This window comes from Globicephala melas, chromosome 16 (genome assembly GCF_963455315.2).
Source record: "Globicephala melas chromosome 16, mGloMel1.2, whole genome shotgun sequence".
Lineage (NCBI taxonomy): Eukaryota > Metazoa > Chordata > Mammalia > Artiodactyla > Delphinidae > Globicephala > Globicephala melas.
In genome coordinates, this window is record NC_083329.1 from 46498659 (window position 1) to 46513955 (window position 15297).

At 43.5% G+C, this 15297-nt stretch overlaps 1 protein-coding gene across 2 annotated transcripts in view; it reads right to left on the reverse strand.

Annotated features, from left to right (window-relative positions):
• WDFY4 (WDFY family member 4) overlaps positions 1-15297 on the reverse strand; it is a 278092-nt gene that overhangs the window by 153150 nt on the left and 109645 nt on the right. For both annotated transcript variants that reach the window (XM_060286432.1, XM_070043905.1), the window contains 6 exons: positions 14072-14233; positions 13372-13463; positions 11474-11573; positions 9351-9556; positions 8395-8564; positions 6151-6276 (listed from right to left, as the gene is read on the reverse strand). In XM_060286432.1, the coding sequence (XP_060142415.1) occupies positions 6151-6276; positions 8395-8564; positions 9351-9556; positions 11474-11573; positions 13372-13463; positions 14072-14233 (856 nt within the window). The remainder of the gene's footprint in view (positions 1-6150; positions 6277-8394; positions 8565-9350; positions 9557-11473; positions 11574-13371; positions 13464-14071; positions 14234-15297) is intronic.

Sequence of the window (15297 nt, forward strand, 5' to 3'; positions counted from 1 at the left end):
CACAAGCTTTAAATATGCATTAAACAAGATGGACTTAATTGATATTTATAGGACATTCCATCCAAAAACAACAGAATACACTTTCTTCTCAAGTGCTCATGCAGCATTCTCCAGGATAGATCATATCTTTGGTCACAAATCAAGCCTTGGCAAATTTAAGAAAACTGAAATTGTATCAAGTATCTTTTCTGACCACAACGCTATGAGACTAGATATCAATTACAGAAACAAAGCTGTAAAAAATACAAACACATGGAGGCTAAACAATACACTACTAAATAACTGAGAGATCACTGAAGAAATCAAAGAGGAAATCAAAAAATACCTAAAGACAAATGACAACAAAAACACAACGATCCAAAACCTATGGGATGCAGCAAAAGCAGTTCTAAGAAGGAAGTTTATAGCAATACAAGCCTACCACAAGAAACAATAAAAATCTCAGCTAAATTACGTAAACTTACACCTAAACCAATTAGAGAAAGAAGAAAAAAAAACCCAAAGTGAGCAGAAGGAAAGAAATCATAAAAATCACATCAGAAATAAATGAAGGACACAACAGCAAAGATCAATAAAACTAAAAGTTGGTTCTTCTCTCTCAAGATAAAAAAATTGATAAACCATTAGCCAGACTCATCAAAAAAAAAAAGGGAAAAGACTCAAATCAACAGAATTAGAAATGAAAAAGGAGAAGTAACAACTGACACTGCAGAAATACAAAAGATCATGAGAGGTTACTACAAGCAACTCCATGCCAATAAAATGGACAACCTGGAAGAAATGGACAAATTCTTAGAAAAGCACAACCTTCCGAGACTGAACCAAGGAGAAAGAAATTATAAACAGACCAATCCTAAGCACTGAAATTGAAACTGTGATTAAAAATCTTCCAACAAACAAAAGCCCAGGACCAGATGGCTTCACGGGTGAATTTTATCAAACATTTAGAGAAGAGCTAACACCTATCCTTCTCAAACTCTTCCAAAATATAGCAGAGGGAAGAACACTTCCCAAACTCATTCTACGAGGCCACCATCACCTTGATACCAAAACCAGATAAAGATGTCACAAAAAAAAGAAAACTACAGGCCAATATCACTGATGAACATAGACGCAAAAATCCACAACAAAACACTAGCAAACAGAATTCAACAGCACATGAAAAGGATCATACACCATGATCAAGTGGGGTTTATCCCAGGAACGCAAGGATTCTTCAATATGCACAAATCAATCAATGTGATACACCAGATTAACAAACTGAAGGATTAAAACCATATGACCAGGCTTCCCTGGTGGCACAGTGGTTGAGAGTCCACCTGCCGACGCAGGGGACATGGGTTTGTGCCCTGGTCCAGGGAAGATTCCACATGCCGCGGAGCAGCTAGGCCCATGAGCCATGGCCGTTGAGTCTGCACATCCAGAGCCTGAGCTCCGCAATGGGAGAGGCCACAACAGTGAGAGGCCCGCGTACCACAAGAAAAAAAAAAACCCATATGATCATCTCAATAGATGCAGAAAAAGCTTTCGACAAAATTCAACACCCATTTATGATAAAAACCCTGCAGAAAGTAGGCATAGAGGGAACTTACCTCAACATAATAAAGGCCATATATGACAAACCCACAGACAACATTGTTCTCAATGGTGAAAAACTGAAACCATTTTCACTAAGATCAGGAACAAGACAAGGTTGCCCACTCTCACCACTATTATTCAACATAGTTTTGGAAGTTTTAGCCACAGCAATCAGAGAAGAAAAAGAAACAAAAGGAATCCAAAACAGCAAAGAAGAAGTAAAACTGTCACTGTTTGCAGATGACATGATACTATACATAGAGAATCCTAAAGATGATACCAGAAAACTACTAGAGCTAATCAATGAATTTGGTAAAGTAGCAGGATACAAAATTAATGCACAGAAATCTCTTGCATTCCTATACACTAATGCTGAAAAATCTGAAAGAGAAATTAAGGAAACACTCCCATTTCCCAACAAAAAGAATAAAATAGCTAAGAATAAACCTACCTAAGGAGACAAAAGACCTGTATGCAGAAAACTATAAGAAACTGATGAAAGAAATTAAAGATGATACAAACAGATGGAGAGATATACCAAGTTCTTGGATTGGAAGAAACAACATTGTGAAAATGACTATACTACCCAAAGCAATCTACAGATTCAATGCAATCCCTATCAAACTACCAATGGCATTTTTCACAGAACTAGAATAAAAATTTCACAGTTTGTATGGAAACAAAAAAGACCCCAAATAGCCAAAGCAATCTTGAGAAAGAAAAACGGAGCTGGAGGAATCAGGCGCTCTGACTTCAGACCATACCACAAAGCCACAGTAATCAAGGCAGTATGGTAGTGGCACAAAAACAGAAATATAGACCAATGGAACAGGATAGAAAGCCCAGAGATAAACCCATGAACATATGGTCACCTTATCTTTGAAAAAGGAGGCAAGAATATACAATGGAGAAAAGACAGCCTCTTCAATAAGTGGTGCTGGGAAAACTTGACAGTTATATGTAAAAGAATGAAAATAGAACACTCCCTAACACCATACACAAAAATCAATTCAAAATGGATTAAAGACCTAAATGTAAGGCCAGACACTATAAAACCCTTAGAGGAAACATAGGCAGAACACTCCATGACATAAATCACAGCAAGATCCTTTTTGACTCACCTCCTAGAGAAATGGAAATAAAAACGAAAATAAAACAAATGGGACCTACCGAAACTTAAAAGCTTGTGCACAGCAAAGGAAACCATAAAGAAGATGAAAAGACAACCCTCAGAATGGGAGAAAGTATTTGCAAATGAAGAAACTGACAAAGGATTCATCTCCAAAATATACAAGCAGCTCATGCAGCTCAATATCAAAAAAACAGAGAACCCAATCCAAAAATGGGCAGAAGACCTGAATAGACATTTTCCAACAAAGATATACAGATTGCCAAAAAGCACACAAAAGGATGCTCAACATCACTAATCATTAGAGAAATGCAAATTAAAACTACAATGAGGTATCATCTCACACCGGTCAGAATGTCCATCATCAAAAAATCTACAAACAGTCAATGCTGGAGAGGGTGTGGAGAAAAGGGAACCTTCTTGCACTGCTGGTGGGAATGTAAATTGATACAGCCACTATGGAGAACAGTATGGAGGTTCCTTAAAAACAAAAAATAGAACTACCATACGACCCAGAAATCCCACTACTGGGCATACACCCTGAGTAAACCATCATTCAAAAAGAGTCATGTAGCACAACGTTCATTGCAGCACTATTTACAATAGCCAGGACATGGAAGCAACCTAAGTGTCCATCGACAGATGAATGGATAAAGAAGAGGCACATACATACAATGGAATATTACTCAGCCATAAAAAGAAATGAAATTGAGTTATTTGTAGTGAGGTGGATGGACATAGAGTCTGTCATACAGAGTGAACTACGTCAGAAAGAGAAAAACAAATACAATATGCTAACACATATATATGGAATCTAAAAAAAAAGGTTCTGAAGAACCTAGGGGCAGGACAGAAATAAAGACCCAAGTGTAGAGAATGGACTTGAGGACACGGGGAAGGGGAAGGGGAAGCTGGGACAATGTGAGAGAGTGGCATTGACATATATACACTACCAAATGTAAAATAGATAGCTAGTGGGAAGCAGCCACATAGCACAGGGAGATCAGCTCTGTGCTTTGTGACCACCTAGAGGGGTGGGATAGGGAGGGTGGGAGGGAGACGCAAGAGGGAGGGGATATCGGGATATGTGTATACATATAGATGATTCACTTTGTTATACAGCAGAAATTATCACAACATTGTAAAGCAATTATACTCCAAGAGATGTTTTTTTAAAAAAAAAAAGAATGAACTACCAGCATACATAATGATGAGTGAAAGAAGCCAGAAGCAAAAGAGTACATACTATAGGATTCCATTGATATTAAGTTCAAGAACAGGCAAACAAATCTATGGTTACACTGTGCAAGGGAATAATAGCAAACGAAGTAAAGTTCCAAGCAAAATAAAATAAACTGTTTGAGAAAGATATGTTAGCATTATTCACTACAATTATATTTCTGACCTTTTTCTCTTATCCTTCCAGTTTTGCCTTTTAGATTTTGATGCTTGTCTACCATATTTGGCAAATGATTCTTTCAAGGCAGATATCTTCACTGAACCAAAATAATCTTCCAGTGACTTTGCTTTTGTTATATGTTTGTTACATTTCAGAAGACTGGGTCTTGTTTTTTGACCCAGTTTAAGGGTCACGTCTGTTATATGACAGTTAACCATTTTATGTTTGCTATTATAAAGTAAATGTTTGGCCTTATTTTCTTACTTCCCTCAGCATACTATGTATTTTCTTTACTTTAAATGCTTTCATGTTATTCCCTTGGTTTGCTCTTTCTAAATAACATTGATTTAAAAAGGTAAAAACTCTCTACGGTGCAAACAGAAAATATGCATTTTTTTCAGGCATCCCCACATCAGTTGCACATTAGGTCTACAAGGGAGCCATGAATAAGTTTCCCAAAGATGGAAAATGTGAAGATCACATGTCCTGACTAGGACAAAACTAAACTGGAAATGAATAACAACAATAAAAGAAAACAAAAAATTCAACTACATGGCACTGAAAAAGATGAATCAAAAAGGTCTTTAAATCTGCAATCACAGAAACTCTAGAAAACAACAAAAAATTAAGACGTCAAATATCAAAATTTTAGAACTAGCCAGAAAAAAATGAGGGGAATGATAAATATATCCAAAGTTGGTTCTTTACAAATCCACAAGTCCTCAGCTCCTTAAGTAATGGGTGAAGTGAAGAGAGAGCATGGACTTACATATTAAGAAGAAGAGGGAAGTAATCACACAGAAAATTAAATGAATTAAAGGAGACCATTCGTGAAAACTGAATAAATGGGAAGATTTTTAAAACTACCAATTACCTAAACTAGGTGAAGGAGACATTTAAAAGCCTAAGCAAGGCAATAATGGGAAAAATTCAGGCCCAAGAAGTTTCATAGGAACAATTTAAATAATATGAGTCATGGATTTAACATCACCTTGAATAAAAAGAAAGGAGAGAAGTCTTTTTTTAGTAAAGCTAGCATAATGCTGATATCAAAACCTGACAACATATAACATAAAGAAAACCACAACATAATATCACTTATAAATATGAATGCAGAATCATACATTAAATATTTACAAGCAGAATAAGGAAGTATGCTAAATGAATAAGAACAGAGTGACAAAGTGAGATCTTTGCAAGAATGCAAGGAAATCTATTGATATAATTCATCAGAGGTAAATGTTTAAAAGAAAAACCCATCTGATCATCTAATTATATGCTAAAAGAGTATTTAATAAAAATTAAGTACATTCCTGTTTTTAAAAAGAGCAAAAAGTTTGACCTATACTTTCCAAGCATTATCAACATACACACAGAAAAGTTGGCAAAAGGTGAAACATGCAATTCACAGTAAAATAAATAGATATGGTTAATAAGCATATGAAAATGCTATCAATTTCAGTGATAATAAACGCAAAAGAACTCAACTATGAAATCTTCATCAGTTTGGCCATGTCATTCAAGGTGGGCCATGTCATTCAGGGTGGGCCTTGAAGGCCTGAATCAAAGGCTCTCCATGTCATGTCTGTAGCAGGTGGGCATCTGTCTTCTCTAAGACAGGTCTCTCTACCTCATGGGTCCCTCACTCGAGAGGCCCACCTGTCCCGGTACAGGTGACCTCCTTGAGGGCAGAGACCCCTTTTCCCCCTCCACAGGGTCCCTGAAGCTCCCGATTTAAAGCAGTTGCTCAGAAATGTTCCCTTTGACTGGAGTCGTTAAATCTCCCAGTGAAGAAAGTCAAATGTTCAAACAAATGGAAAACAGGTGTCTTCTGGCAAGAGCCCATAAACTCCACTGGGGACAATTAGGTTGGGCTTCCCATTGAGCACCTAAGTTATCACCTTGCCTCTTCTATCGAGATTTCTGAATAATACCTGCAAATTATCAGCACTACTGGGAAGCTGCTGGGAAAAATCAAGGTTGACTTTTCTGAGCTTGTCTTCCCTTCAGAGCCCCCTCTCGGCATGTGGGGAATGGGTCTCACCTGGCTCATGGTGGCTTTCAGCATCTCCAGGAGCAGCAGGGCACCTTCAGTGCACAGCCCAGCCCGGAGGACTTCTTCCCTGTGGTGTTTATGCAAGAGCCACTGAAGCATGGCATCCAGGCTGTCCTGAAAGAGGAGGCAAGGGATGTAAAGAGACCTGTGGCTACGCAGCAAGGGGACCGGCTTTCCAGCCAGCACACGGCATTTCCCAGGGGCCCCAGTAACAGCCCAGGTGGCTGGCCCATTCAGGGAGCTTCAGCTCACTAACGGGGTATAAGGGAAATAAATGCACACCTCCAAGATGGAGCTGAAGACCCACCAGCAACTTGTATCGAAATTTAGTTATTTTGGTCTGACATCACAAATACTCAATCTCCCAATCAATTTTAATGAATTTTTATAAATGAGATTATAGAAAACGTGACAAATTCAAAGGCTTTAGGGCAACTGCAGAGTGCAACAGAGAGAACACGGGGTTGACAAGCACGATGATCTGGCTTTGCCTCTTTAAAAACTGGGCTTACACAAGCTATTCAGCCTCTTGGCAGTTCAGTTTCCTTCTCTGTGTAATGAAAATTACATTATCTGCCCCATGGGATTGCTATAAATATCAAGGAAAATAAAATATGTAAAACATCTATCACGGGTCCTGACATTCAGCAAATGTTTGTTTCCTGCAATACAGTCTTGGAAAAATAAAAATATAGGGTTTTGATTAACTTAGCACAGCATATTAAGAACTTTATTTTGAAGTGTGATCTCTAATACTAGTAGCATATACCAAGATTGAGATAGGTCAAATATAAGGGTGTACGAGAGGTGAATTTTTCAGCCCTCTGTTTGCAAAGAGGTGCCCCTCCACCCATGTCAATTCAGTGCAGTTTAACTCAACTCTATCAAGAGCAAAGACCAATTTCTGAGTCTGTCTGTCAGGTGCCCAGGAAGGTGAGTAAGAGGCGGGGTGTATTTTTGAGGTGCTCAGTATCTAAGGAGAGAAGCAGATGTAAATGTGCTGGTGCCATATGAGGCAAGGGCGAATGCATGATGAGGCCCAAAGAGGAATGGTTCCTGTTGTCTAGGGAGTCTAAGCAGGAGGTGGCATCTGAGCTGAGAATTGAGGGAAGACACCTTTCCAGGCAGGTGATGGCGGGAGAAAGGGCTCATTAAAGGCCCAGGGCAGGCAAGGACAAAGCAGCTGGTCTTACTGGGGAGGTGACTCAGGAGGATCACAGCACAAAGGGCCATCGAGAAAGGAAGCTGGGCTGGGCAGACAAGTGAGACGTCCGATCAGGAAGGGTCTTGATGCTGGCTGGGGGACTCTGAACGTGATCCCACAGGAACAGGAGCCAGTGAAGCCTTGGATTTGGTTCAGGTCGGTGAGTTAGTGAACGAGAGGCTGGTGAGAGGGTATATACAGTGGGTGTAGACTCCTCTTTGGAGAAAATTGGCCAAGGAAAAATAGGAGAGTGATAAACAGGACAGGAGCTGGTCAAGAGTGTGAGTCAAGGGGGCAGCTTCTGGTTTTAGGTGGGACATAATTTATCATACTTATGGTCTATGAGGCAAGAGTCAGTAGAAAGAGATGCCGAAAATACAGAAGAAGGGATAATAAGGGGTGAGGTCACTCGGGAAAGGAGTGGAAGGAATCCAGACCAGCCCTGAATAGCTGCTCTTCCAGCAACAGTGGAGAGAAGGTGATCAAGAGGGTCATGGAATATACAAGTGGTGGAGGGTGGGGTCCTGAGGCAGTGCCCCCTTCATGGGGGCCTCGACTCCTACCATGACATAAGTCATCTGAGCAAAGGGCGTCTGCGGGCCAGAAGGCTCGGGCATGTAAGGGTCACGCTAGAGCGCAGGGGAATAGCAGGGGCATTACTAAGGTAAAGGGACATGTTTCTTTGGAGGACATAAACTGAGGTTCTATGTCTGTTATGGGAGCAATTCACCTCCCCATGTTGCCCCCGCCATCGTGTGATTTCTCTAGCTGTGCCCAGAAGGAGAAAGACTTCAAAGAGGAACTGATAAAAACAGAGACCTGCTGGGAGGGACATGAGAGGCAGAGGCTGAAGAAGTGAAGGGTATTTGAAAAGGTAGCCAGGGGTGGGGACTGCTAGGGAAGGAAGTGGGTCAGGACGAAAGCTGGAAAACATGGAGGAAGTGGGGGGAGTCTTAGGGACCTGCCTTGGTCATACAGAATCAGAAAGCCAAGTGTGTCACTCCATCCCAGGAACCCCAAGAACCTACTTTGGGCCCGTCCATCAGCTCTGTAAGTGGTGTTTGTAGGAAGAAGGTGGACACGATGAGGTAGACTTCCGGAATATGAACATGGTGGGCCAGAAAGTCACTCAAGACTTGGAACCCAGGAAGCAGGCAGGGGCTCTGGTCAGGCGTGGGAGGGTGGCTCTTCAGGTTATCTATTATCAGGGAGAGGGGCACAAAATCCAATTGAGAAAAATTGCTGTTGCTTCTGGTCAAGGTGGGCGCAGAAAGGAATCCCCTACCACCCACCCATCCCACAGAGATGCCAGATGGAAATATATGTCATACATACTGGAGCACAAGAAAGTGCTCAACAAGAATTTTTCCTATTCCTGACATGCTCATTCATTCGTTCAAAATCAGATGCTTATTTGGTGCCTACCACCTTAGAGGCAACAAGACCTCTTTGTATTACGCAATAAGAACGTAGTGTTTTGACAAAATATACAGAACCCCAGGTCTTTACCAACTACTTACAATGTGGTGGGAGGGACAGACTTTACAGAATTAAATACCTAGGTAAATATGTATAAACGATGATAAGCACTATAAAAAAAAAAGAGAGAGAGAGTATAACAGAGGTGCCCTAATCCATACGGGACTCTCCTAGAGGAACATTTGAATCAAGAGCTGAAGGATGAATCCCCATCAAACAGGAGAGCCATGCTGGTACTGAGGGTGGGGGAAGCATCCCAGGAAGAGGGAAAGAGCTAAGGAGGCTTTGAGGAACGGGAAGAAACCCCCAGCATCTGAAGAGCAGTGAGGCCATGGTGGGATCCTAAAAAGGAACTCAGAGGGGGCTGGGGCTGATGGGAGGGAAGGGGTCAGGGTCAAGGTGATCCTACAGCACGGAGCTGTGAAAGCCCCAAGCAAGTCCTGGCAGGTCCTCACTCACAGACCACAGGAGGCACCCTGCCTCCTGGAGATGACCACACACTCACCCATCATGATGTCCACGCCCTCGGAGCTGCGTTCCACCCAGGACCCCGCAGACAGGCCATCTTTAAATCGCCCACGGAGGGAGGGGTTTGACAAAAAGTGCAGCAGCAGCTTCAGTCCCAGCACCACTGTGCTGGGGTGCACATGGCCCTGCACGAACAGCAGGAACCAATCGGGCCCCAGGTTCAGAAACATCTCTTCCTTTGTCCTGCGGGGGGAAGGGGGTCAATAAATGCTAAAATTACCTCTCAGCCCATAAGCAAAGGACATGTCCAGAAAATTCAAGTAACGTTCAGCTTCACTAGTCACGTAGAAAAGGCGAGTTAAGTTTCATATCTGGATATCACTTAGCAAAGTACATGCTACACTTTAAAAGATCGGTAAAATAAAATGCTGGCAAGGTTGCTGTGAAACAGATGAATTTGCCTATTAATGGCTGAAGTGTAAGTTGGCCAAAGCTTTTGAAAGCAGTTGGAAACTATGTACCAATAGCTGTAAAAATATGCAGGCCCTTTGATAGCCCTACTCACTAATATTCCTGCCTACACAGTGCCTGAATGGCCACCCATCTAATTACATCAATGCAGTCACATAAAACACATAATGGTTACTGAACTCCCTTTTTAAACACACTGTTCAAAACTAATCTAAATGGAATAGCCCAATATTTATGCACCTTTATTGGCTCAGACAAAAAAATACATGTTTAACTGTCACTTTCAAAAATGAATTTTAAAACGATGAGTCTAGAGAATACAGACTTGCTAGAGGGAAAGGGAGGGCAGGGAGATGGGAAGCCCATCCTCAGGGGCAATGGTTCAGCAAAGGCCTCAGCCCCGTGCGAGCCAGGGAGGGATCCATCCTGGCTGGGCAGAGTTCTCAGCACGTGCTGCCAGATGAGGCATGGTGAGGGCGTGGCCACTAGGACTAGGAGTCAAGAGACCATCTTCTCTTCTAGTCATGTCTCCGTTTGCTACTTGGATGGCTTTGGCAGAGCTCTTGATGAGCTCTGGTCATCTTCCTTCATGATGATGATGAGGAGGAGGAGGATGCTGGTGGTAGTGATGATGATGGTAATGAGAATGGTGGTGGTGATGGTGATGGTGGTTAGCTGATGGAGTATTTATAGTATCCCAGGCACCATGTTCAGAGCTATCCACATATTCATTTCCATCTATGGCAGCTACTATCTTAATCCTCATAAAGATGAGTAGAAGAGAGGCATAGAGGGCAGGCTTAGGTAACCTCCCCGAGGTGCCTGGGGGACAGAGCTGGGATTTGAACCCAGGAGGTCTAGCTGTCAGAGCCCAGGTGCTTAAGCACTACACTACATTCCTTTTCAAAAAAGTGAAAAGGCATCTTGCAGTTCTACCATGCTTTGATTTTAGACACGTAAAGACTTTTTAAGCACTATCTGAAAGGCCGTTTTACTGAGGGGTAACTCCCCACCCTGATTCTTCCCTGCCCCAAACACACATACACACTAAAATGTCAACTCAGTGAGAGTAGTAAGGATCCAGACTTTCCTTCTCAGCACTGCGTTTTCAGAGGGAGGAATGGCGTCTGGCACACAGGAGGTACTCAACAAATAGTTCTTGAATTAATGACTCCAGAGTTCAGATAAAGCAGGCAGTCGGAGAGAGTTAATGGAATTTTATGATTACACTTTGTTTCTGAAAGTTAACTGAAGGCAGATACTTCTTTTTCCAACTTGGAAAAATAACTAAATGACAGTAAATAGCAGAAGAATTTGGCAAACCTTCTCCTTGATAGATGTTATTTAGGCTAACCATTTCTCCATTCTATTGTCTGCCAAGTATAGGACATCAAAATCGGTAATTATCACAACTGCCAAAACAATAACAATGACACTATAGCAATGGTGACAAAAAGCGTTTATTGTAATTACACCAAATCTGTTTTGAGTTACTCATGCCCATTTAACATTTGCATCAGAATATCTTAGGGCAAGGTCTGCATTATTGGGTGGAGAAAATATAATTTTCTTTCTGACTAGTGCAGAAAACCAACTCAGAGATGCTAAACGTTTCATTAAGAAAAGGTTTTAATACGCACTCTGTATGAAGCAGCCTCATGCCAAATCACCCTTTCTGGAGCTACTTACTCAGAGGACAGATGAAGTCGGGAAGAAGATATTACACTGAGCAGCATCTCCAGCAACTGGTTTCTGAGCCAGATTGTCTTTCCAGATGTTTGACTTCCAGCTACAAAAAAGAAAATTCAGATTTGAGAAAAAACAGATGTAAAGAGACAGAATATTTGCTGCAGTAAGCAATCGTATTCACCAAATGCTTAGTTCTCCCAGGAGTTGAGACATGGATGGGACTTGAAATTTTGGCTTTCAGTTCTAGATTTCCATGCAATGCTTAAAAAGAATTTCAGGAAATGTTCCTAAAGTTCCCTTTAACTAGAGATGTTTTTGATGCTCCCCAATCACCACCCCTCACCAAAAAAAAAAAAATCCTAAAAATGATAAGGTCAAATTCTCCTTCCAGTAGAGGAATTTTTTAAATTATCATAGGCTGCAACACTTCCTGAGCACCTACTACATGCTGGGCATTATGCAAGGCACTGGGGGCAAAGAAGTGAAGATTGTGATCCTTGATCTGAGTTCCTGCTCTCAATCTGTTTCTAGGCTAGACCTTTGGCATGTCTATGTTGCACTAAAATTAGAGCTTGAATTGTAGCAAGAGGTATATGGTTCCAACGGAAGAAGAAACTTTACTTCTGAAGTGTTGTTATAACCCTGAAGGCCATGTAAATATTGTCTTAATAGAAGATGTTTAGTGAGATAAAAGTTTTAGCATGGAGTCCCTATGAGAGGAAGGGTTGACGAAACAGTACACTGTTGTCTCATTATCCATTCATTTTACCCCTTGGTTAGCCAGCTATTTTACCACCAATTTGGGGCACACCCACCATGCTGTAGAAATAGAACTGATGAGGCAGCTTGGAGAACCGGAGTCAGAGTCCCCTCTATTTGGATTCTGGCCCCATCTCTCATTAAGGTCCTAATCTCTCTGAGCCTCCGTTTTCTCATCTGTAAAATGGGAATAATAATTCCTACTTTTCAGGCTTGATCTAAGGATAAGAGATAATTTATCTGGATTGAGTAACACTATCTAAGAGAATCTTTTGCGGTAAAAGTGTTCTCTATCTGTCCTGTCCAATGCAGTAACCACTGGCCTCACGTGGTTATCAAGCACTTGGGACAAGGCTAGTGTGACTGATGAACTGAATTTTTAATTGCATTTCATTTCGATTAATTAGAATTTAAATTTAAATGGCCATGTGCAGCTAGAGGCTCCCATCTTGGACACAGCAGATCCAGAGGGCCCAGGGCAAAGCAGTCAGTAGTTGTCCCCCTCACATTTGCCCTAACAGAGGGAATTTGGAACACGATGTAGCTGTGGTTCTGAGTCTGGTTAGGGAGAGAGAGACTCAAAGAAACAAATCACAGACCTTTGCACGAGATTAAACACAAGGGCTGTAGAAGCAAAGAAGAGATGACTTCACCTGGCTTGTGGGACTGGGAACGGCTGGTCTAGCAGGGTGAGATGGGGTGGGGGCGGGGCAAGGGAGGCATTCCTGCAGAGCGAACAACACCTGCAGAGCATGGATGGACGGGCGGACCGTCACACATTAGGACGTGTACGTGCTTCAGAGTGTTGAAGCTGGGGCGCATCAGGGGAGCAAGGCAAGGGCTGGGGCATGAAGGCTCCCACCTGATGGTCTACAGGGAACTGAGCATTATCCTGGAGGCCTTGGAAGCCATTCCAGGTTGTGAAGGAAGCACATACAATTTGCGTTTATTCGGGACCATAATCATAGAGCTGTGACCTCATAAGCCACCGCGTGGGAACAACAGCTCGGCTGTGGGTGCCTTCCCCCTCCTCCCCCTCAGCCTTGCATGCACAATGGCCCCACTGCATGTTCCTCTCAGGGCCGTCATGGGGGTTGTCTTGCTGCCTTCAGGCTGGCGTCTGGGAAAGGTCTTCTCACCAGGCACGGAGGGGTCCGGGGCTCCATCCACGCAGATCTGCCTCTCGTTCACCGATGAAGGCTTGAGGGTGTACACAACAAACAGCCCGATTCTTAAGACAGAAAGAGAAGGACACGCTCAAATGTGGGCTCAGCCCGTCTCCTAAACACACCTGAAGGTTTTCTACAGTGATCCACCTAAATGCGGCTTCAAGGGAGGGTTTGAGGGGAATCGTGTTATTCTGTGATCAATGGGATATTTCCAAAGACTTCTCAGATCTGTCAGGATTCATCAGAGCAGCTAGCTCTGGCTCTGCCAGCTCAACAGAACGAACAGTGATGAGGACAGAAAAGGTGAAATGTCCTGCCAGAGGGCACTATCCTTTGGGAAGTCTGCAAAAGGCAGGCATGTTGGGCTGTTGGTCGGTGAGGATGCCTGTGCTCACGGAATTTCTGGAGTTCTTGGCACACGAGGTGTGTCAGAGCACCAGGGAGCAGTGAACACACAGCCCCGCTGGGGAGTCTAGCAGACCCACCCCTTTTTTCAGCTCTCCGCCCTGAACAGAGAAACTCCTAGGAGGTTCCAAGGAAAGAGAACCTGCTGCCGCATTGAAGGGGCAGTGCTGCTGGGCTGAGCATGGTCGGGGAGAGCTGGCGCCTACGTTCCCTCAGTAAACAGCCCCGAGGCTCTGCCCTTCCCCCTGGGGACCTGGCGCAGTACCTGTGCAAGTCCTGGAGGCTGAAGTGGCCCCTCAGCTGACAGCCCAGGATGGCAATGATGGTGGGTATCTTGGAGGGGGCGAGGCCTGGCTCGTTGAAGAGGAAGATGAGCTTGGGAATAAGCCGCGCCTGGTGAGCGACTTCAGCATTCCGGGGTCCTTCCCTGGCGAGCCCAGGAGAGAGGCAGTAAAAGCTTTTACTGGAATGAACCAAATTTGCTATGTTTCTGCTAAAAGGTTCCACAGGCTGGGCTTGCTCCGTGGCCCTCTGACTCCGATGCGCTCCTGGCAACTCGTCAAAATGCTGTCAGACACCCATCGAATACGTGTCTGCCCAGTGCCAGAGTCGCTCGGAGATGAGCCTCCCGGTGCCCTTCCACCCCTCCACCCCCTCACGCCCCCACCCCTGAAAACTGCCTTCAAAGACAACCCCAGCTATTGACTTTTAAATTCCAAGCCTCAGGGAAAACTAATGCTGGTCTCAGAAAACTCAGAACAAAGAGAGCAGACTGGAGTGTGACCACGGAGCACTTCCCAATAGCCGGAGCGCGGGCCTCCGCGAGCCCATCTGGGTGTGCGTCTTCCTGCCCACCCCAAACCACAAAGTGGATGAACACGCCGCTGAGAGTCCAAGGGGGAGAGAGACAGAATTCAAGCCTCTGCACTCCCTCCTTAGGATAATCGCGAATACAATTTCCAGTAAATTCTACTCCCCCAAAGAAAACAGCTTCCAGGGTGAGTGTCCGTCTCTTAGAAAACAACAGGTACAGAAAGAAAGTGGAAAGTGAGAAAGAAAATAAAGGTGGAGGAGAATGAGTCTGGGTGGATTGCTCCTTCTTGAACTGTCTTTTCAGCACTACTGTGTTGAATTCTGCCGAGTGCCACATCTCTGATACACAAAAGAGGCAGAACCAGCCCAGTCCTGCGTGTGACTTGCTCTCATGGGCTCGATGGGAAGATGTGCATTCATCACCTATGAGACCCCACTGTCCTTTGTGCTCTTTCGAATCACAGCACTGAGTAGCCTGCTCTTCTGTATTCCTCCACCACAGGGCTATGTCTTGTGCTTCTCTGAACTTCTAGCACTGAGAACTGGTACGGAATGGAGTGGGTTTATAATAGATAGGCCATCATGAACGGCTGCATGAAAAGATGGCGGCAAATACATTCAAAACACCGAGGTCCTAATGCTCTCCAGAAGAGGTGACACGTGAGGAGGCAGGTGGGG